General features: G+C 32.8%; 1 protein-coding gene across 4 annotated transcripts in view; it reads right to left on the bottom strand.

Annotated features, from left to right (window-relative positions):
* Positions 1-24767, bottom strand: part of CNTLN (centlein) — a 305405-nt gene that overhangs the window by 41631 nt on the left and 239007 nt on the right. For all 4 annotated transcript variants that reach the window (XM_057498718.1, XM_057498720.1, XM_057498721.1 and 1 more), the window contains 3 exons: positions 7761-7952; positions 2709-2806; positions 1059-1185 (listed from right to left, as the gene is read on the bottom strand). In XM_057498718.1, coding sequence (XP_057354701.1) covers positions 1059-1185; positions 2709-2806; positions 7761-7952 — 417 coding nt within the window. The remainder of the gene's footprint in view (positions 1-1058; positions 1186-2708; positions 2807-7760; positions 7953-24767) is intronic.

Below are 24767 nucleotides of genomic sequence, written 5' to 3'. Positions count from 1 at the left end.
AATAAGCCAGTTATACATCTATAACTTTCAGATGTATTTGCTAACACAGCTGTACTTTTTAGTATAAAATTAAATAGGAACGACAACATATTCATTATACATTTGATAGAATAACAGAAGAAATCATTTTTATTTTTCCATTCAATGCCACTAAAGGTAATTACTTACATAGATTATCTGAAACGACCATTAAAGTTTAAAAATCAGAAAAATTTAAATAACACTTAAAAAAAACCTACAGGAATTAATTATAATTGACATGGATATGTGGAGGAAAAGGAAAGAAAATCCATATACATTTGGCTTCTTCATGTAAAAATTTCCCTCTCAAATCCATTTGAGCCAACAGATACTTAGATTTTCATCTCCAATAAGGAAAGTAAGGGAGTAAGCTCTCTCTGGAGTGGATAACATTTAGTGAATGCCAAGCTACAAACTGCTTTATGAGTTGTGCAAATAGCACCTTTTTTTTAAACTAGAAATATCTCCTAGCCAATTGCTGATTTCTACTTTAGGGCCAGACTTAACCCACAATGAATTAAGTATATTCAAGGAAAAACTATAATTTATAGATTAAAATATAGTTTAAAAAACTATTTTTATAGCTATATAATTAAAAATATATTTTTTAAAAACTGTGGTAAGTATACTTTAAAAAAACTTCTGATAGTTATTGGTTTTCATTTAAAACTATCTGCTTGATTCTATCATTATAAAATATAATAAATTAAATAATTTATAAACTGTATTAATTAAATAAAACACTGAATATAATTATGTACCCAGAAATATTCAAGATTTCTAGTATTGAACTTAATTATCAAATCAGTGTGTGCTTACAAATATAAAGAGAACGTGTGGCTTTATTATGTATGATATTTCATAGTCCAGAATTTTAAAACAAATAATGTACTTTCATAGCAAAAAACATAATTACATAACAGTACAAATACTCTGAATATTTTCTATAAATTTATTAAGATTGAATATTCAAGTGAAGAAGGTAAATACAAGAGAAGTGATTTTTTTTTAGTATCAGTAAACATAAAAGTTGATACCTTTTTTTCAAGATTTCTTAACATTTCATTAACACTTTTATTACTTTCCAAATTTACTTTCTGTCGAAATTTCAAGTCTTCTATTAGATGTCTTTTCATGGTTATATCCCTCTCCATTCGAGACACCCTTAAAAGAGAAAAAAGGCATTTTATAAAGAGTAATAGAAAACACTTTAACAATGATGATATCTTACATATTATTCAATGCTATACCTATTAATTTTTAAATGCTATCTGATATTAATGAAACTGCATATTAATAAAATAATTGCATGTGATGAAATATTGCTCTTAATATTTTGAGTATTTGTAAAATGTATAATCCAGTTGTAACTTGGTAATTAGTGTGTTATATATATGCATTAAAATATTAAAAATTGAAGAACTGAGAAAAAATAAAATTCATTAAAACTTTAAAGTATTATATTTAATTTGCATTCTTATATTGCTAAGAAAAATCAAACTATTTAGAGATCAAAAAGCTTAACACTCCGAGAAACAATCCTATACTTCAATAAACAAATGTGAAGTCTTATACAGACACAGTATAAGATTAATTTAATCTTTAATATAAATTAGACATATCACCTAATTTAATATCATTTAAAATTGAATTGACATCAGTTTAGCTTAAGCTGATCACACATTAAGAATAAAATGGCAGATGCAGCAACAACTACCGCTACTATTGCCACTATAATAATAGCAATAGCTAACATTTGTTGTTTGCTTACTGTGTGCCAGTCAATGCTGTAAGTGCTACACAAATACTAACTCATTTAATCCTCATAGGAACTTTATGAGTTACGACTATTAAATTGAGGCACAGAGCTAGCAGGTAGAGGAGGCAGGATTCAAAGAATGTTCCTCTAGAGCTCTCATTGTTAAACAATAAACAAGACTGCCTCTTAATCTAATAAATAAATTTCAAGATACTCTGTTTAAAAATTTACTAATCTTTCTGCCTAATAGTTTTATCTGTTAAAATCAGGTATTACCTGTTAAGTGATCATCACATTATGTGGCATACATGTATGTATGTGGTATCTGTTTCTTATATCTATCTTAAATTATCAATGACAGATTGGAATTCTATCTAAATATGTTATCACCTCTAAGCTCTAGTAAATCTATTAAAAGATATAGAAGGAAAATGATTTTGATTTGGTGGGATACAACATTTTAAGCCCCTTTTTACTAATAAAAAAATACAAACTTTCATAGCCCTCCAGTTATTTTAAATACAAACACAACTTTCCCTTTTTTCCATCTTGGCTTTATTGGCTTAGGCATTAAATCCAATAGAAGGATCAACCTACACATATATTTTTGGTTAAACAATTATTACATACTAAAGTTTTTAGTTCATAGTCTTTAGGCCTTTAATTTATATTCGTTCAAAATTAAATGTTGACTCTAAGAAGGAAAATCTAAATTTAAATATTCTTACTCTAATTAAAAATAGTAACTTCCTTGCCATCAACCACACTATATGTAATATTCCTTAAACTTTCATCTTACGTAGGCTTAAACATGAACTACGGAAAGAAAATTTCATTTTAACATGTTGGTATTGAAGTGCGATGTTTAATTTAGCAAACTCCCACTAGGTGGCACCAAATACAATGGATAAAAATATGAAGCACATACTTCTCATGCATTTCCTTTATGTGTTCCTCTTTTGTCAGTAGTTCAAACTTCAGAGACTTCACGTTTGATGACTGTTTAGTGAGTTCATTAGTTACATTCTAGATTAAAAATATACGTAAATCCAAATACATCTTTTGATCTTAGTCTAAAGCAGCATTAAAAATAAATGCCATTCTGTTGAAGAGTAATAAATTTGCAATATTATGGTTGTAATTAAAAAGAATATTTTAATATTTTTAAATACTTTATCTTATATATGTTCTGATTGTAATACTATGGTATGCTAAAATTTCATGTAACATGTCAAAACCATACAGGAATATAATCATATAACAATTACAAAAAGTATATACCCAAAAACCATTTATGGGAAATATGGATTGTCTTTGTAAAACATAAATGTGTATATGATTAAGTATTTAATAGTTTAATAAGTCACTTAAAACTAATACTGGATTTGTTATTAACCTGCAACAGACTAAATGTGGTCACAAATGCTTTACTGCTTTTCCTATCAAGTAGTGGACTCCATCTCCCAACCGTTTAAATCTCCTCTGGCCTGGGATTTACTTTGACCAAAGAATGTGGCAGAAATGACATATTGTACAAGTGCCAGGTCCTGGGCCTAAATTCTTGCAGCTGACACTTTTACCCTCTTGGATGCTGTCCTGGGATCACCTTGCAGGAACAGAGAGGAAAGGCCATATGGAGGAGCACTGAGGCACCCCAGCTGACAGCCAGCAGACCAGTTGCCAGGCCTATGAGTGAGGCTATCTTGGAACTTCCAGGTAAATCCTTAGTTTGGAAGAACGCAGGCATATAAGAGAACCCAGAAAAGAGCCGCAAACGAACAGTCCAGTCAACCCACTGGATCATAAATAATAAGTTGCTGTTGTTTCAAATCACTGTATTTTAGTTTGTTAGACAGTAATAGGTAAGTGACAGAGAATCTTATGAATAATAAGTACTTCATTGTTGGAAGTTACTATTAAAGCATTTACACATAATTATTAGTTTTTCAAAGCAGAACAGATTTGTAATATATGTTGTCTGCAGAGACTAGGAGCCAGAGTTACTAACTAGTTTTAGGACCCCTAATTATAAATTTTGACTCAAGTTCCAAGTAAACGTAATCTGAGACATGCAGTGTTTTTGATATTTTAGTTTTTCCACCTACAAGACAGTGATGTATATTCATTTGCCAAATTTAAAAAGTATTAAAGTAATATCAATAGAATAAAATATGATAGGTGTAGAAATAGAGTATTTTGCTAATCTTTTGATTAACTACAATCATTTCTATTAGAATTATTCCCAGGTTTGATTGAATCATGCTAAAAAAATGTAAATATGAAAAGATGAAACCATTAATCACACAATGTAAATGTGAGTCAAATTCATTAGAGAGACTTTTTGCTATTGGTATAGCAATATACAAAAATTTGTAAACAAAACACTTAATTTTTGCATTGATATCTTTTCTTAAAAACCCAAGGCTACTTCAACATGGCAATTTCACTGAATGTTAAAAGTTTTGACTAAGTGTTTGTGCAATGCAATCCAAATTTTCACTACATTTTACATATTTACAGTGATGTGTAGGGTCTTATTTATAGCACTACCAGAATAAGATATTTCATACTGGTGAATTTATCAGATAATTGAAGCTTTTGCTTTAATCATTATTCTTATATTTTTCCTAGAATGATTGTTCATTCATTTACAATTACATATACAATTACATTAAGCTAATGGTGCTATTTTTAATATAGTGAAATTATAAATATTATCACTATATTAATTATACATATTACACTACTATATCTATTATACTGTCATTATATGACTATATAGTAATGCCTTAGGAACTCATGATATAAATTGCTACTGAAACCTACTCTAAATGAGCCCAAACTGCTGTTTTCCTAATTTTTATTTTTACCTTAACACTGTCATATTTTCACCTTAATACTGTCATATTTTCTTCTTCTCTCTGTCAATCTATTGGTTATAATTTCTTGCCTCTGTCAATATTCCTACGTAAAAACAATCATCCTACCACTTAATATCCATACTTCTAACTTGCTACTTTTGAGGTATTTTCTCTGAGAAGTTAAACACAGAGCTGTATTTTTTTGTTTGTGGTTAAAATTTTTATTTTTGCAGGTTAAAGACAATAGGTAGCCTAACTTCAGTATCACACACAGCATGCTTGTGTAATTCCTATTGACCATAATCTCAAAACTGATATATCACTTTCAGAGAGTGAATAATCTTACTCTTCAGGATTACACACTCATATTTACTTCTACAGAGCTGTATTTAAAATAAAAGAAAGGCAGTAAATGAAGCCTGACAATATCTTCAGTGGAATAAATTAAGTGGATTTTGAGACAGCTCTTTGATTCTCTTCTCTTCATAAATGTAAGGCTGTTATTTTAGGTGCCTGAAAATGCTGTCACTCTGACTTCTGGATAATTATAATAAATATAATAATGCCCAGCTTGATATATATCTTTGCTAGAATCTCTAAATCTCACAGCTATTTCATTTGATTCTCAAAAATCATTATAAAGTGAGTAGAAAGGTATTCCTGTTTTAGACCTCTTGGTAAGTTAAGTAATTTCCTCAATCAGGTTCCACAGAAGTTAGTGACACAGAGTGATCAAAAGCCAGGTCCTCTGAACCTTTTACTTTCCTATTATACAATACTTGTCTGCAGAATGGCTTTAAATCTAGAGTAGAACTTAATTCAAAATGTCAGGTGTTAAGAATCCATCCTGGTTAGAGCTTTCCTATCTGAGTTTATTAAATACTTTTTAAAATTTGCACAGGGTAATGAGTAAGAGCCAGATAGCTTGAATTCTAATCTCAGCTCTTAACACTTACTAGCTGTGTGCTTGGACAATTAACATTATTCTCCCTGTCTCAGTTTTCTCACCTGTAAATAAAGATAATAAGAGAACTTATCACACAGAGTTGAAATGAGGATTAAATGAGTTAATATTTGTGAAGGACAAAGACAAAATGGACTGAGGGCTGACCATGTGAGGACATAGTGAAAATGTGGCTATCCACAAGCTAAGGTGAGAGGTCTCAAAAGAAACTAAACCTATTGATATCTTGATTTTGGATTTGTTGACTCCAGAACTATGAGAAAAAAAAATTATTACTTAAGTCACCCAGTCTGTGTTATTTTGTTATTGCATCCCTAGCAGACTAATACAATATCAAAACAGAAATTTGTAGCATCAGAAAGTATTATGTATTTAAAGGTACCTGGTCTTAAAGGCTATTTCCATATTAAAACATGAAAAAAGACAAAAATAAAGAGCTATCCTTTCTGTTCCTATGTAGCCTGGTCAGTGTTCTAGGACTCAAGACTAGATATGGACAATGTCACTTCAAACTTACACCAAGTGTGGCCTTAATTACTTGAGGCATTCTCATTAATCTCACCTTGGTGACTTACACACTCCTCCAAAATGTGAGAGAGAAATCCGAACATAGGTAAAAACTTACACCATGGGAAACCATGATGTAAATAACTTACAGGTATTTATATGAGCCTACTATTATAAACAATTATGTTAAATCATTACTAGTCAGTAAAATACAGTAAAATATGAATCAACTTAAAACTATTAACAATTAAAAAATTTTTGAAATGAGATTAATATTGCTATATCTAACATTCTATTTTTATCTTGGTAAAAACTAAATTTATATAAAGATCATGAAGATTTTAAATGTAAGAAGAATCACAGAATTATGAGTAAAGTCTCTGTAGTAGATAAGATCAAAGAATATCTCAATTTTATCTTCTGTATAGAAACCTAAATGCTGAAGGTTTCCATTTACAAACTATATTTTACTTTTTCAGAGACAGAAATACATTTTAAAACAAGACATATGCACCAAAACTGTGTAACTATTTTTTTTCACATTGATATTTTATAAGGTATTTAAACTTATAAAATGTAGTCTCTAAAGTTCTGCACATTAAAACTGGGGAAGTGGTATTTAAGAAGCCTCTAAACTGATGTCAGTGTGTATATCTGATTATTATCAATAAAGCAATATACTTTCAAGCAATGATACACTCATTTACTTGAAACTTTATCCTTTTAGTAATCCTTCATTTAAAGATATTGGAGAGTGCACATACTTTGCATTGAAAACAACTGAGTCTATTTGACAATTCAATATTCTAATACCCTCTTAACAATCATGGTTATTCCATTCCCAATGTATTCTGTGCACTGCCAACTAAAATTTCCAATCTAGTGACTCTCGTTAAAGCTATGGTCCCATATACACTATCTTTTAAACTTCCAGTTGGTAATCCCCACTGAAGAAAATAATTAAATGTGAAGAATAAATGAGCTTGTTTTAAGCAGCATGAAAATGAACTTTCCAATTAAAAATCACATATCCTGTTTCTTACAAGGTAATTCTATTTAAACTAAGGTCAGCCTTAGTTTTAAGTTGTCAGTTTCACTGGACTTAAACACAATTCTTTATAAACAAAAAGAACACTGCTTTCTATTCTCATCCTGAGGTTTAACTTGTTGAAATCTGTTAAACCAATCCACCTTTGCTCTGTGCTTAGTCCCCCTCCCCCCACTTATTTCCTCCTTCCCCATCTCTGACCAACAACCAAGTTAAAATAGTACCAAGTGCGTAAAGCGAAGAAATTCTGTTTGTATTGATACATTACAAGTTTGAAAAGAATTCTGTTTAGTGGAGGGACGAATGGCAGGCAGAGAGAGCTGAGTAGTGAAACAGAATGACAATGGCCAGTTTCTATCATCTTCTAAGTTAGAATTCCATGGGGTCTTGTCATTGTTTCAGAGAATAATATGAATTACCAGATAGGAATCTACTAGACTGAAATGGAATGATGAGGTCCAATGATAGAATTAACAATTTTTGGGTAATTTATACCATAATTTACCTTTATTAGTAGAATTAAATTAGAATCAATATAAACATGTCTTTAAGAATTCAATAACTTAATATATTTTCATGTTTAATAAAATTTATAATCACCTTTAGTTTAAACTGCAATTGCTTCATTTCCAAATCCATGCTTCTTGAAGGACCAAGTGATGTAACTTGTAACCGTGGAACTGTTACCTGGGTAGCTTCTTCTGCCAAACTTGTGATTTCAGATGAGGATTCCAATTTCTTTAGCAAGTTGTCTTTTTCTTTTCGAAGATCAGCCAAATCCAAATTTAGCTTCTTTAATAAAAAGAAATGTATATGTATACATATATAATGTATTAAAAGTAATTATATTTACTCTAACAATCATCATTAAATTATATAGGTATAATTATACAGCATAAAATGATTTTAAAAATCTGAAATTAATTTTTTTAATAGTTCTTATAAAAACTTTACAGAAATGATAACCTCTCTTAGTTTTTGCTTAAGGTTATAGGGGTTGTAAGGGTAAAACAAAATGGACCAGCTGTAAATATCATTTGGTTGGCTGGCATTTACTCATTACGTGCTATTTCTTAGACTTCACATATACATGGCTGAGCCAGAGATCCACACATGATAACCTTGACTTCAGGGCTGATGTACTTAACTGGTAAAAGCCAAGCTGGAGCTGGACAGGATAACAGATGTTAGTTGTTTATTCCACTGGGTAGGTCTTACCATCCTATATAGCAGCCAAAAAGCTTCTCATTTAGAAACATAAATGTTATTAAGTCCAATTAGCAGAAGAGGTTTATTAGAGATTTAGTTCAAATAAATAGCTTGCAAAGAAATTCACTCAGTCTTCCGCACTCTACTGATAGTTGACAACTCCTCTGTAATGTTAAGGTAGAATTGCACTAAACTCCTTACCTTTGAATTTTTAATAACATAAACATTTTACTAAATGACATGCTGGTAATGTTTTATGAAACAGTGTAAAAGAAACTGTCTTAATGTTAGCCTTTCGCATTCACCAATCTGTAGTCAGCAGAATGCCACCAAGCTATAATGTGGCATAACAACTCAGGATATATACTCTAAAGAGAATAACTGCATTACTATTTTATTATTCCAAAGAATATTTTAATATGGTAGTTTAACATAAGGAATAATTATACAAAATGGTAGTGTAATCTCCTGGGGGGAAAAAATCTTTGTTAAAAATTTTAATTAGAAACAGCAAAAGATGTAGCAAACATATACAGTAATATAAACATGGGACATAATAACTTATTTAAGTATTAACACTATATTTAAATACAACATCTAGCAACTACACCAATAAATCTAAAAATGCATATGCATTTATATATGCATGTATATACTGTTAAACATGAATATTTCAGATCATGGATTCAAAACAAGGTTTTGATATATTTGATATTAAACTATGTTTTGGTGAAATAAAAAGTTTGTTCTGGTGGAAACCTATTTCTTTGGCTATATTTTAACTTAGGATATAAAAGCATGGTACTATAGATATTCAGGAAATATCTAATTTAGCTTCTTTCAGTCAAAAATTGTCCCAAAGGTACCTAATAATTAATATCTAAAAGCAAACTTATAATTTTCCCAAACCGGAACATCTTCCTGGGCATCATCCAAGCTTGAATCCATCTCCCTCCCTGTTTATTAATTCTCTTGTCCAATCAATGCTCAAGTTATATAAGTTATGTAGTTTCTTATATTCATTCCCTTCTGCCACTTTCTTAATAAGGACTCCCACTTACCCCACTAAGACTACTGCAAAAGCTTCTCCCCTCCCTACCACCTTTCCCTACTTTCAAACCATCTTTTATACAACTTCCTAAAACAACACTGGCCTGTTACTCCCTCTATCAAAAACCCTTCAGGGGTTCCTCACCCAACAGAATGAAGATCAGATGTTTGTAATTATAGTAAGGCTAATATTTAGCTTCAATTTGTGTTTCAGCCAGACATCACCTGAAGTCATACTTGCCTGTCATTCCCCAAACCTGTCTGGCACTTCTACATCGATGCCTCTACACACGGTGTTTCCTTCTGCTGAACTCTCTTTCATGCTTAAAGAGGAGCTTAGTGTTTCCTCCTTTGTGAAGCTTTCTCTGTTCTTCTCTCATTCTTCACAAAGTAGCTTCTTCATTCTCCTAGCTCCCATAGTACTGTGCTGTTCCTCAATCATGAACCCTAGTAAATTCCTGAGAAAGGATTGTGCCTTTGTTGATCTATATATCTAAAAACAGTGCATTCTGTGCAGTAAGAACCAAACCACAGATTTCAAAAATTCAAGTCTCCCTATTTGTAGCACGGATAGTGCTGTAAAGACACATATCAATTTCAGCTTGCACTTTTTCTATTAGTAAACCACTAAATAAATTAAAACACACTTTTGTTAGCAATGTGATATTGTTAGTTTTTACTTGAATAACATGCACTGGAGCATTTAGCAGTCCTGAAGTTAAAGCTCTGCATCCAAATTAGAGATTTTTGAGATTTTAATTTGGTAAGACAACACAGAAGACTAAATTTTGATGAGATTCTTTTCTTCCTATGAACAGTCCCAGTGGCTTCTCTCATTTATTAAACTTGCATGCTATTACATTTCTGTCTATTCTTTCCACAGTGGCAGATCCTGACACTATAAATATATCCTTCCTTGAGGAAAGACCAAGACAATAAATGTATTTCTTTAAAAGACATGTATATGTAGATTTTAATTTCAATTTAACAATGTAAAACTTTATTAATTTAAGTAATTTTTAATATTAAGTAAAACTCATTTAAGAAACACTTAAATTATGTAGACATTAAACCAAATGACCTGTAAATAAAATATAAATAATGTTTTGATTAAACATATTCAAAAACTACAATCTTAAAAATATATTTCTAATACTAGTTATATATGCCTAGGAAAGCCACAGAGCACCTGCTGAAATAGAGGAAATAAGCAAATCATGCATTCCATCAGTCTGTAATCCTTTGATTATCCTTTAGAAGTTTGGACAAATAATTATGGCTCTTTTACCAACTTCTCTCACTTTAAGCATTCCATTTGTTTGAGAAATGCTATAGATGACACAAGAATAATAAATAACTTTTGTTTACACTGGGTTTAGTGTGTGAGACTACTTTTGTGATGACCTTGTTAGTAGAGATTGTGCTGTAAAATCTACCAATAAATTAAGAATACTCTTACAACTGTTATTTTTCTTTATCAGAAGCATGATTCTTAATCCTGTATCATTCCTTTCCATATCCAAAGATTTTTAAATATTTAAGTCATATATTAAAATCATAAAAAATAATAAAACACATGGGAGAGTCATAATTTCTGGATTCTAGTTTTGGGTCTACTGCTTAACAGCTGAGTGATATCAAGTAAGCACTTTACTTTGTTTCCTCATTTAAAAAGAGATGATGCTTGCCTATACAGCAAAGGTAATTTTGGGGGCAGATTTTAAAAAATATCTTTGATAGCACTTGCTAAATTTATAGCATTATTACAAGCATTATTGCCTTGTGGTAAAAACTGCCATACAGAATCTGAAAAATTTCTTAAAGGCTGAGGACCTAGATTAACAAAAAGCTTTATTGTGTATATATATATATATATATATATACATATATATATATATATATACACATATATGTATATATATATACACACACACACATACAAAATAATCATATAATATCTCTCAAGACAGAAACCTTACTTTACCATAGGTGGGAGTTACTTGTCTGATCTCAATTTAGGATTCTCTATTAGGCTACAAGCTTATTGAAGGCAGATGTGTTACTCTGACTTTTTATATCCCCAGCAGGGCAATCCCTCCACAATCTTTTAAGTCAATTTCAATTTAAAAGTTGACTTCAATGAGAGTAAGTGATGAGATCTGTATTGATTTATGGGTAGTCAATTATTCTACTCAAAGGTTATAAAATAGAACTTCACACTATAAAAGTTTAAAACTAGACACCAGTTTTTATTTATTTATTTAAATATAACATTGAAGAAGCTAAGTCTCTTAAAAGGAAGGAACTCTCTAAGCAAGTGTAAGAAGCAACAAATTGAATATACTGGAGAGAATTCATTCCTTAGTAAAGAGCACTGTGGTAGGCAGAATTCTCAGATGACCCCCAATGACCTACTGTGTCACCATCCCCTTGTATGTGGGTGGGACCAGTGAATACAATGGGCTATCTACTCCCACCGACTACAAATATTTGCATTGTATATGCAAAAGGGATTCTGTAGATGTAAATTGTGGTCCCTGATCACATGACTTTGAGCTCATCAAAACAAGTTATCCTGGCTGTTCCAGACCTACCAGACCTAATCAGGCAAGCCTAAAAGGCAGCCAAGGGCCCACGCTGAAGTCAAAGATTCTACCCCTCACTTTTAAGAAGTTAGTGACTATGTTATGGAAGGACTATGTTGGGAGCCATAGGTAAGGACCTAAAGAAGGCCCCAGAAGCTGAGAATGGTCCTTGACTGGCAGTGAGCGAGAAAACAGGGGCCTCAGTCCTACAATCAGGAGCTAAGTTTTCCCAGCCAACACATGAGGTAGAAAAAGCCCAAGCTCCAGAAAGGAAGGCAGCCCTGTGCAGCCTTGTGCAGCCTAGTGCAGACTTGTGATACTCTGAACAGCAGATGCCACTACAATGTGCCAGACTCCTAATCCACGGAAACTGTGAGGTAATGAATGTGTATGTTGTTTCTAAGCACTTATATCTGAGGTAATTTGTTGTGGAGCACTTGGAGAATTTTTTAAAAATCCGACCCTTTCTTAAACAGTTTTTGATCCCTTACTGCCCCCCTTCAACATCTTCAGCAAGTATGCTGAACCCCCAGCATACAGTTTAAAGAATATTCTCACTCTGGTTTAATTTTACTTCTCCTTTAATTTTCTTCTCCTTTCTTTTCCTTGTCCATAATTATGAGTAAATTTGTTTCTTCAATTGCTTTAAAATAATTTCTCCATTTTCTATGCTAGAAATATAAATATGCTCTACCAAATCCACAGTTTGTAGTTTAATTGCCAACCAAAAAGCCCCTGGCCAGAAGCTTCTTTTTACTGCACTCAGCAGTAACTGGAATCCTATACACAGGGTACATAAGCCTCCATTACATAAAAAACCCTAAAGACTCCACTCCAAAACTACTAGAACTAATATCTGAATTCAGCAAAGTTGCAGGATAAAAAATTAACTTTGCTGAAAACTTCCCTGAACTGGGGAAGGAAATAATTGTTGAGACCACGGAAGGGCACAGAACTCCCAAGAGAAGGAACCCAGGGAGGATAACACCAAGACACATAACAATTAAAATGGCAAAGATCAAGGACAAGGACAGACTTTTAAAGGCAGTTAGAGAGAGGAAAAAGGTCACCCACAATGGAAAACCCATCAGGATATCATAAGACTTCTCAACAGAAACCTTACAGGCCAGAAGACAATGGCATGATATATTTAATGCAATGAACAGAAGGGCCTTGAATCAAGAATACTGTATCCAGCACGATTATAATTTAAATATGAAGGAGGGATTAAACAATTCCCAGAAAAGCAAAAGTTGAGGGAATTTGCCTCTCACAAACCACCTCTACAGGGTACTTTAGAGGGACTACTCTAGATGGGAGCACTCCTAAGGCTAAACAGATGTCACCAGAGAAAATAAAATCACAGCAAAGAAAGCAGACCAAACAAATACTAACTAAAGGAAAAAAATAAAATTAACTACCCTAAAAAGCAGTTAAAGGAAACACAAAAGAGCACAGAATAAAACACCCGACATGGAAAGAATGCAGGAGGAAGAATAAGAAGGGAGAGAAGAACAGAATCTCCAGACAGTGTATATAACAGCGCAATAAGCAAGCTAAGTTAGGCAGTAAGATACTAAAGAAGCTAACCTTAAACCTTTGGTAACCACGAATCTAAAGGCTGCAATGGCAATAAGTACATATCTTTCAGTAATCACCCTAAATGTAAATGGACTGAATGCACCAATCAAAAGATACAGAGTAACAGAATGGATAAAAAAGCAAGACCCATCTATATGCTGCTTACAAGAGACCCATCTCAAACCCAAAGACATGCACAGACTAAAAGTCAAGGGATGGAAAAAGATATTCCATGCAAAACAACAGGGAGAAAAAAAGCAGGTGCTGCAGTACTAGTATCAGACAAAATAGACTTCAAAAAAGAAAGTAACAAGAGATAAAGAAGGACATTACATAATGATAAAGGGCTCAGACAAACAAGAGGATACAACCATTATAGATATATATGCATCCAATACAGGAGCACTGACATATGTGAAATAAATACTAACAGAATTAAAGGAGGAAGTAGAATGCAATGCATTCATTTTAGGAGACTTCAGCATACCACTCACTTCAAAGGATAGTTCCACCAGACAGAAAATAAGCAAGGACACAGAGGCACTGAACAACACAATAGAACAGATGGACCTAATAGACATCTATAGAACTCTACATGCAAAAGCAACAGGATACACATTCTTCTCAAGTGCACATGGAACATTCTCCAGAATAGACCACATACTAGGCCACAAAAAGAGCCTCAGTAAATTCAAAAAGATTGAAATCCTACCAACCAACTTTTCAGACCACAAAGGCATAAAACTAGAAATAAATTGTACAAAGAAAGCAAAAAGGCTCACAAACACATGGAGGCTTAACAACATGCTCCTAAATAATCAATGGATCAATGACCAAATTAAAATGGAGATACAGCAATATATGGCAACAAACGACAACAACAACACTAAGCCCCAACTTCTGTGGGACACAGCAAAAGCAGTCTTAAGAGGAAAGTATATAGCAATCCAGGCATATTTAAAGAAGGAAGAACAATCCCAAATGAATGGTCTAATGTCACAATTATCAAAATTGGAAAAAGAAGAACAAATGAGGCCTAAGGTCAGCAGAAGGAGGGACATAATAAATATCAGAGAAGAAATAAATAAAATTGAGAAGAATAAAACAACAGCAAAAATCAATGAAACCAAGAGCTGGTTCTTTGAGAAAATAAACAAAATAGATAAGCCTCTAGCCAGACTTATTAAAAGAAAAAGAGAATCAACACACATCAACAGAATCAGAAACAAGAAAGGAAAAACCACGACGGACCCCATAGAAATATAAAGAATTATTAGAGAATACTATGAAAAACTATATGCTAAGGAGCTGGAAAACCTAGAAGAAATGGACAACTTCTTAGAAAAATACAACCTTCCAAGACTGACCAAGGAAGAAACACAAAATCTAAACAAACCAATTACTAGCAATGAAATTGAAGTGGCAATCAAAAAACTACCCAGGAACAAAAACCCTGGACCAGAGGGATTCACCACTGAATTCTTTAGACATATAGAGAGACATAATACCCATACCTCTTAAAGATTTCCAAAAAACAGAAGAGGAGGGAATACTCCCAAACTCATTCTATGAAGCCAACATCACCCTAATACCAAAACCAGGCAAAGACCCCACCAAAAAAGAAAACTACAGACCAATATCCCTGATGAATGTAGATGCAAAAATATTCAACAAAATATTAGCAAACCGAATTCAAAAATACATCAAAAGGATTGTACACCATGACCAAGTGGGCTTCATCCCAGGGATGCAAGGATGGTACAACATTTGAAAATCCATCAACATCATCCACCACATCAACAAAAAGAAAGACAAAAACCACACGATCATCTCCATAGATGTTGAAAAAGAATTAGACAAAATTCAACATCCATTCATGATAAAAACTCTCAGCAAAATGGTATATAGGGAAAGTACCTCAACATAATAATGGCCATATATGATAAGCCCCCAGCCAACATCATACTGAACAGCAAGAAGCTGAAAGCTTTTCCACTGAGATTGGGAACAAGACAGGGATGCCCACTCTCCCCACTGTTATTCAACATAGTACTGGAGGTCCTAGCCATGGAAATTAAACAAAACAAAGAAATACAACCAATCCAGATTGGAAAAGAAGAAGTTAAACTGTCACTATTTGCAGATGACATGATACTGTACATAAAAAACACTAAAGACTCCACCCCAAAACTACTAGAACTGATATCGGAATACAGCAAAGTTGCAGGATATAAAATCAACACACAGAAATCTGTGGCTTTCCTATACACTAACAATGAGCCAATAGAAAGAGAAATCAGGAAAACAATTCCATTCACAATTGCATCAAAAAGAATAAAATACCTAGGAATAAACCTAACCAAGGAAGTGAAAGACCTATACCCTGAAAACTGTAACACACTCTTAAGAGAAATTAAAGAGGACACTAGCAAATGGAAACTCATCCCATGCTCCTGGCTAGGAAGAATTAATATCGTCAAAATGGCCATCGTGCCCAAAGCAATATACAGATTTGATGCAATCCCTATCAAATTACCAACAACATTCTTCAACGAACTGGAACAAATAGTTCAGAAATTCATATTGGAACACCAAAGACCCCCAATAGCCAAAGCAATCCTGAGAAGGAAAAATAAAGTGGGCAGGATCTTGCTTCCCAATTTCAAGCTCTACTACAAAGCCACAGTAATCAAGACAATTTGGTCCTGGCACAAGAACAGACCCACAGACCAGTGGAAGAGAATAGAGACTCCAGACATTAAACCAAACATATATGGTCAATTAATATATGATAAAGGAGCCATGTACATACAATGGGGAAATGACAGTCTCTTCAACAGATGGTGCTGGCAAAACTGGACAGCTACATGTAAGAGAATGAAACTGGATCACTGTCTAACCCTATACAGAAAAGTAAATTCAAAATGGATTAAAGGCCTGAATGTAAGTCATGAAACCACAAAACTCCTAGAAAAAAAACATAGGCAAAATTCTCTTGGACATAAACATGAGATACTTCTTCATGAACATATCTCCCTGGGCAAGGGAAACAAAAGCAAAAATGAACAAGTGGGACTATATCAAGCTGAAAAGCTTCTGTACAGCAAAGGACACCATGAATAGAACAAAAAGGTACCCTACAGTATGGGAGAATATATTCATAAACAACAGATCTGATAAAGGGTTGACATCGAAAATATATAAAGAGCTCACGCACCTCGACAAACAAAAAGCAAATAATCCAATTTAAAAATGGGCAGAGGAGCTGAACAGACCGTTCTCCAAAGAAGAAATTCAGATGGCCAACAGACACATGAAAAGATGCCCCACATCGCTAGTCATCAGAGAAATGCAAGTTAAAACCACCATGAGATATCACCTCACACCAGTAAGGTTCACCACCATCCAAAAGACAAACAACAATAAATGGATGCAAGGTTGTGGAGAAAGGGGAACCCTCCTACACTGCTGGTGGGAATGTAAATTATTTCAACCATTGTGGAAAGCAGTATGGAGGTTCCTCAAAAAGCTCAAAGTAGACATACCATTTGAGCCAGGAATTCCACTTCTAGAAATTTACCCAAAGAATGCAGCAGCTCAGTTTGAAAAAGACATATGCACCCCTCTGTTTATCGCAGCACTATTTACAATAGCCAAGAAATGGAAGCAACCTAAATGTCCATCAGTAGATAAATGGATAAAGAAGATGTGGTACATATATACAATAGAATATTATTCAGCCATAAGAAGAAAACAAATCCTACCATTTGCAACAACATGGATGGAGCTAGAGGTATTATGCTCAGTGAAATAAGCCAGGCAGAGAAAGACAAGTATCATATGATTTCACTCATATGTGGAGTATAAGAACAATGAAAAACTGAAGGAACAAAACAGCAGCCAAATCACAGAATCCAAGAATGGACTAACAGTTACCAAAGGGAAAGGGACTGGAGAGGATGGCTGGGAAGGGAGGGATAAGGGTGGGGAAAAAGAAAGGGAGCATTACAATTAGCATGTATAATGTGGTGGGGGGTATGGGGAGGGCTGTGCAACACAGTGAAGACAAGTAGTGATTCCACAGCATTTTACTATGCTGATGGACATTTACTGTAATGGGGTGTGTGTGGGGGACTTGGTGAAGGGGGAGCCTAGTAAACATAATGTTCTTCATGTAATTGTAGATTAATGATAACAAAATTTAAAAAAAAGAGATTATTCAGTTCTCCCCTTATGTTTTTCACCCCACATGTAAGTATCTGGATTAGACACTTAAAGTAATGTGCCATTTAAAAATTTTGAAAGTAAGTAAATAAACAAAATTTTGGAAAATATTTTTGTTGAGATAGTGGGATCTGAAATACAGACACATGGAAAGTTCTAGAAAATCCAACTAAACGTAAGGCTGACTTTAAGGACCACAAGAGCAGGATTTGTGGGAATCCTATGGATGAAATGGTGGCAGAAGGATTCTTGCCAGTCCATATGCTGAGGCAAAGGTTAGATGTCAAATGTTGGAAAAGGTCAGTCAGTAACTAGAGTAAAAAGTGGGAGTTAGTTGCCATCTATAACAATAGTGGAGTCTCTGATTATTCTTTTTCCTTTTGAAACCCAAAACCCTTGACAGCCCAAGCTGGAAAAAGTAATCATTAAATAGTAATAGTCTGTTTCCAATTACTTCACCAAAATCTTTAATCTTCAATTCTGCACAGAACCGAGAATACTGAATGGGGATATTTCATAGTGAATACATAAATAAATTCACTTATACCTCACAATCAAATTATTCTGGTTCACATTTAAGTAGAGGCAGCAATTTTTATATATTATTATGATGATTTTTTAAAATTATAATTTTGTTTCCAGAATTAAAGCAAAATTGAATGTAGAGGAAATTCTAGTTGAACAACATTTATATAAATTCTATAGGCAAGAGCTTCCTAGAAAGTCACCATGATCTTAATGATACTTCTCCCTCCTATGAACACAATCAATATTCTTTCTTTGAGAATATTATTTTTATAAGGAATAAAATTGAAAGAAACAAAATTCTGTATTCTGTCCATGCATATGACTAAAAGCACAGTCAATTAAAATATTACATGAGTTACAAAGGAAATTACATGGGTTTCTAGTTCACTAGCAGAGTATTATCCAATCAAGTGCTTATCTACAAAGATAAATAGTTCAGTTTAATAATTCTCAAGTTGGTAACAAGTATTTTAAATTTAAAACATGAGTTTTCCTTTGTTGTGATACTCAAGATCTTCAAAAAAAAATTAAAAACTAAAAACTAACAAAAAAAGAACAAAGATCTTAGGCAGCAATGAAATTATTTATGTAACAAAATTTCTTATGAAAAATACACTTAGTTGCCATATCACTCATTTATAAACTATTTTCTGACAAATGCAGCTATTAAAAGCCTACAATATGTTTCACAAAATGTCAAGCAAATGAAGGTAATCTAGAGGACTTTTTACCAATGCTTTTGCTAGTAGTTAGACTTCAGTAGCCTTTAGAGACCATTAAGTACCCTTTGGCTAATTGGCCAATGGTAGATTAATCCTCTTTTTATTCTAGCAGCACTATTTTAACACCCTTTACACTCTGTCAGTATAGTGTCTGAATGACAAAATAATATTGTGCATGAATAATAAGCAGAAAAGTTAAATTAACATTTCATGTTTCACATGCCATACCTATGTGTCAGGAGAACTTTCTTTTTAAGTCACTGACATTCAACTTTTTTAAACAATCTTATGTTGACATCTTATTGAGGTGAAGCTTCCTAATTACTGCTAATTGCCTATCAAGAAAAAAACTCTTCATGAAGTGCAGTTGTCTAGCACAGATGAACCCAGCTCCAGTGTGCACATTAAAGACAAAGCATGACTCTTAAGGTGCTACTTTGTTATAAGGTTATACTAAATATGGTTTGCAATTAACAAAGCAGTTTTTTATGGTATTGAAAGTGCCAATCTGTCTTGATGTGTTTAAATTAGATTCTCTCAAAGAAATATGGATATCTGCATATGGATAAGAGAGATGCTACTCTTGACATTTACAAAGAGTAAAATTAATTCAATGCCCTTATATCTTGTAATGTATGAATTCTATATAATGTCCAATTATTTTATAGATGTTTGAATATTTCTCAAAATGAAAATCAACACTATTTCAAATGTCAAATTGTTTAAAACAATTTACCAATACTGTGAATTCTCAAAAAACATTTGCAAATACTGAAAGCATTAACATGTATTTTTAAATTTCTAATAGTTTTGACATTACAGGCATTTAAAGTAAATATTAATCTTTGTGATACTAGAAATAGAGTGTTTCAAAATGTGGTATTTAACTTCCATATGTTTGTGGATTTTACAGTTTTCCTTCGGTTACTGATTTCTAGTTTCAGTCCATTGTGGTCAGAAAAGATACTTGGTCTGATTTCGATCTTCTTGGATTTAAAACTTATTTTGTGACCTAACGTGGTCTGTTTTGGATAATATTCCATGTACACTTGAAAAGAACACTGTAGCTGTGCCTGTTATGGTCCATTGGTCCATACAGCCTTGTTCAAGTCTTCTATTTCCTTATAAATCTTCTGTCTGGTTGTTCTATTATTAAAGTGCAATATTAAAATCTGCTGTTACTGTCTTGCTATCTGTTTCTCCTTTCAGTTCTGTCAAACTTGGCATATTTAGGAGTACTGGTACTTGGTGTATAAATACTTGTAATTGTTATATCTTCTTGGTGAATTCACTCTCTTAGGATGATAATAATTCACCCTTTTGGAGAGTAAATGTAAGCCCAATTACATTTAAAGTAGTTATTTATATGAAAGGACTTAATTATTGCCATTTTGTTGTTTTCTATCTTTCCTCTCTTGCTATCTTCCTTTATATTTTGTTAACTCTTTTGTAGTGACAGGTTTTGATTTCTTTCTCATTTTCTTTTGTGTGTCTTCTATAGGTATTTTCTTTGTAGTTACCCTGGGACTTATGTAAAACCTCTTATAGTTAAAACAATCTATTTTAAGCTGCTAACAACTTTACTTCAATCATGAACATCATCTCTACACTTACTTCTCCCTCCCACTCTTACATTTTTATACTGCATATCCATTAACATATTTTTATAGTTTTTAAAAATACTCTGGTCTCTTAATTTCTGTCAGCAACAAAAGTGATTACACACCACCTATACAGTATTCAGCATTCTGAATTTGTCTATATATTTACCTTTACCACTGAGCTTTACATTCTCACATTATTTTTGGTCATGTTGCCATGTAGTATCTTTTTGCTTCAACTGGAAGGACTCCCTTGAGCATTTCTTGTAAAATCTGATAGTGACAAACCCCCTAAGGTTTTGTTTATGTTTTATTTTTCCTTCATTTTTGAAGGATAGTTTTGCCAGATATAGTATTCTTGGTTTGCAGTCTTTATTTTGCTCATGATTTCTTGAACCTTTCTGTCCCTCTTTCTCTTCTGCTGGGATTCCCACAATGTGCATATTGGTCCACTTAATGTATCCCACAATTCCCTTAATTTCATTCTTTTTTCTTTTTAATCCTCTACCTGGATACTTAAAAGTGACCTGTTTTCAATTTCACTGATTCTATCTTCTGCTTGATCAAGTCTGATATTGAACTTTTCTAGTGGATTTTCAGTTCATTTACTGCATTCCTCAGCTCCAAAATTTGTCTTTATGCTTTCTCTCTCTTTGTTGAAATTCTCATTTTGTTCACTCACCATTTTCTTGAGCTTGTTGAACAACTTTATGGTGGTTGTTTGAATTCTTTGTCAGATAATTCATACACCTCTGTATCTTTAGGATCATTTTCCGGAGATTTACTTTGTTCCTCTGATTTGACCATTTTATCTAATTTGTGTTCCTATCCATTCACTTGAAGAAACATTCACCTCCTATGGTCTGGGAAGCCCTGCACCAATCAGCCCAGCTAGAGATTCTGAAGACAATGCCTTTACTATGGATGTGACCTCTCCAATGTGGTGTGTGCAGATTTCTAATTAGAGGAATTTCTGTGTTTTTCCTTTTTTTTTTCAGGAGCTCATAATTTCTTGCTCTCTCTGTCTGTCTGCTGTACTGGGGTCCTCAGAAGCAGCAGCATGCTACCCAGCTCTTTTTGCTCTCAGTAGCACTAAGATAAGTAAATTTTATGATGATGTAATCACCTTTTTATTTCTGGGATTATTCTTATTCATGACATTTATTTACATACATTGTTTGATTCAATTTGCTAATAGTTTGGGAATACTACATTTAAGCTCATAACTGAGACAAGCTTTTAATTTTACTTTCTCATATTTTCCTATCTTGTTGTAATGTCAAGGTTATGCTAGCTTCATTAACATGAGAAAGGATTTCTTTTTACTTTTTCTACTCTTTGGAAAAATGTATATGTCTAGTAGAACTTTTTTATAAAACTAAAGTTTCAATCTCACCTGTTTGTAATATTACTTTTTTAATTGATAGCTTTATTAAGGTATAACATAGATAAAATTCATCCATTTTTAAAGTGTATGATTGAACGACTCTTAGTATATTTAAGAGTTGTGTAATTACTACCACAGACTAAATTTGGAACATTTTCATTATGCCAGAAAGAAACATCATACCCATTTACAGACACTACTTCCCCATTCTACGGCCTACACAGTTACTAATCTACTTTTTGTTTCTATAGATTTTGCCTTTTCTAGACATTTCATATAAATGGAATATTATTCTATGTGGTCTTTTAAGACTGACTTCTTCTACATATCATGTTTTAAAGCTTCATCCATGTGTACCCTGTGTCACTAATTCATTCTTTATTACTGAATGATAATCCATTATATGAATAGACCACATAATTTTTTTTCCATTTGTCAGTTGATGGGCATTTGGGGCTAGTATGAATATTGCTGCTGTGGACATTCATGTACAAGTTTTTGTGTAGACATGTCTTCATTTCTCTTGGGTATACACCTATGAGTGGAAATACTGGGTAAATATGGTAACTACATTTTATCTTTTGAGGAACTTCCAAACTATTTTCCAAATTAGCTGTGCCATTTTACATTCCTATAAGCAATGTAGAAAAATTTGAATTTATATACATCCTCATCAACACTTCTTATCATTTGTTGATTTATTAGTTTCAGTGTTCTAGTTTTTGTTTTTTTTGGATCATGTCTATTACACCTTTGCTTTCTACAATATTAACTTTAGCCTTTATCTTAATATTTCCATCTTTCTGTTTCTTCAGGTTTATTTAATTCCTTATTCTTAAATTGAATGGTTAGTTTGTTAACTTTTAGCCTTTTTCTAGTATTAATATAAGTGCTTAAAGGTATACATTACTTAATGTAAGTACTGAAATGTCAACTTTGCCATCTGAGTACCACCTTACCTGCATCCTACAGGTTTTAATATGTATTATTTCATTATCATTCAATTTGGTGTATTTTCTCATTTTCATTTATTTTCTTCTTTGATCCATTAGTTATGTAGAAATGTCTCTGTAAGTCTGCATCAGAATTTTTAAAGTTAACTTTCTTTGATTTCTAATTTCATGTGTATTAGACAATGTTTTTATATAACAAATATTTTATATTTTTTTGTCAGCATTATCTTAAAAGTACTGAAATTAGCTTTTTAGATTATTTATTTTAAGCCTAGGTAATTAAGTGTTTATGTTTTAGAGGCTCTCTGTTCCTCTTTATAGAAAAAAATCTTTGAAATAACTCTAAAACATATGCACCTTTAATTATATTCTCTTTTCTCTCCTTCTCTTCCCATTTCTCAATTCCTCTCATAGACTCATTCTAATTGGCAGCATCTGACATAGTAGAAATAATTCATCATTTGGTTTCTTAGATGTTCTTTTTTCTTAGGTTTCTTTCTACTTAACCGGCCTCTCCTTTCCTGGTTATTCCTCATCTACTTAAACTAAAGGCTGGAGGGACCTAAGCTCAGATCTGGGACCTCTTTTCTATTTATCTTTCTTCCCTAGATGATCCCAACCAGCCTAATACTTTTAAATACAATCTAAATACTGGTAACTCCAAAATTCATGCCTATAGCCCAGTTCTCTCCACTAAATCTTATACTCAAATATCCTGTTATCACTTGGTATCTTCACTTCTGTGAAAAAATACCACTTGGTTATGATGGTAAAGCTGTTATTGATTTTAGCCCTTGGGGATTTACTTTTTCTTTTTCTTTTTTTTCAAATTCTGTACATTTAAATCATGTGCATTTTGTAAGGCTATTACTATAGTTTATGTAACTTTCTTGATAAGTTTTTATATGAAGCTCTTTCCCCTCTCCACAAGATCTAGTATATTGTATTGTCAAAAATATGCTGTATCATAAACTTTCTAGTCACTTTAATTAGAACCCTGGTAAGTATCTTAAATACTTCAGTTTTTCTTATCTTTCCATATATGACTGGTCATTAAACTCTGTGTTATATCACTGCAAAATCTCTTTTCTCCCCCTAATTCTTTCTACTTCTATTAGTATTGTTCAGATACTTATCATCTTTTACCTTGATAGCCAGCATTTAACCTCTAGTAGTCTCAGGCCTCACTATACATCAGAACCACATAAGAGCTTTAAAAAACTAGCAAGGTTCAAGGACCACTTCAAGATATTCAGATTTAATTGATTGAAGGTAGGGCCTGGGCATACATACATTTGTAAGCTCTTCAGGTGTGGAGAGCATGCACCAAAGGTTGAGAACCACAGCTATGCAAAATTATTCACTGTTCTCAACAAACTTATTTCTTACCAGCTTTTTAAAGCTTTCCTTCTTTGGATGGCTTTATTCCACACACACAACTTTCAAAATCAAACCAAACTTTAAGTCTAAGCCCAAATAATACCTCCTCCAAAAGCCTTACTAAATAATGACTGATCACTCACTATCTCTCTCCATCCACTATCTATACATGGTATATTTTACACACAAACACACACACAGCAATCATGGTATATATATCATAATTTCTTATGTTGTGATATGCATCTCCAATTCTCCTAGTAGTATCTGTATAGGAGACAAAGATAATTCATTGTTGAATATCCCATTATTAGAGTGTCTTACATATGTTAGGTGCATTAAACCAAGCTGAACTGTAAGAAATATAAACACATATATCTACTTAGG

This window comes from Manis pentadactyla, chromosome 3 (assembly GCF_030020395.1).
Source record: "Manis pentadactyla isolate mManPen7 chromosome 3, mManPen7.hap1, whole genome shotgun sequence".
Taxonomy (NCBI): Eukaryota; Metazoa; Chordata; class Mammalia; order Pholidota; family Manidae; genus Manis; species Manis pentadactyla.
Note: the sequence above shows the minus strand (reverse complement) of the source record. Positions and strands in the feature narration are given on the sequence as shown.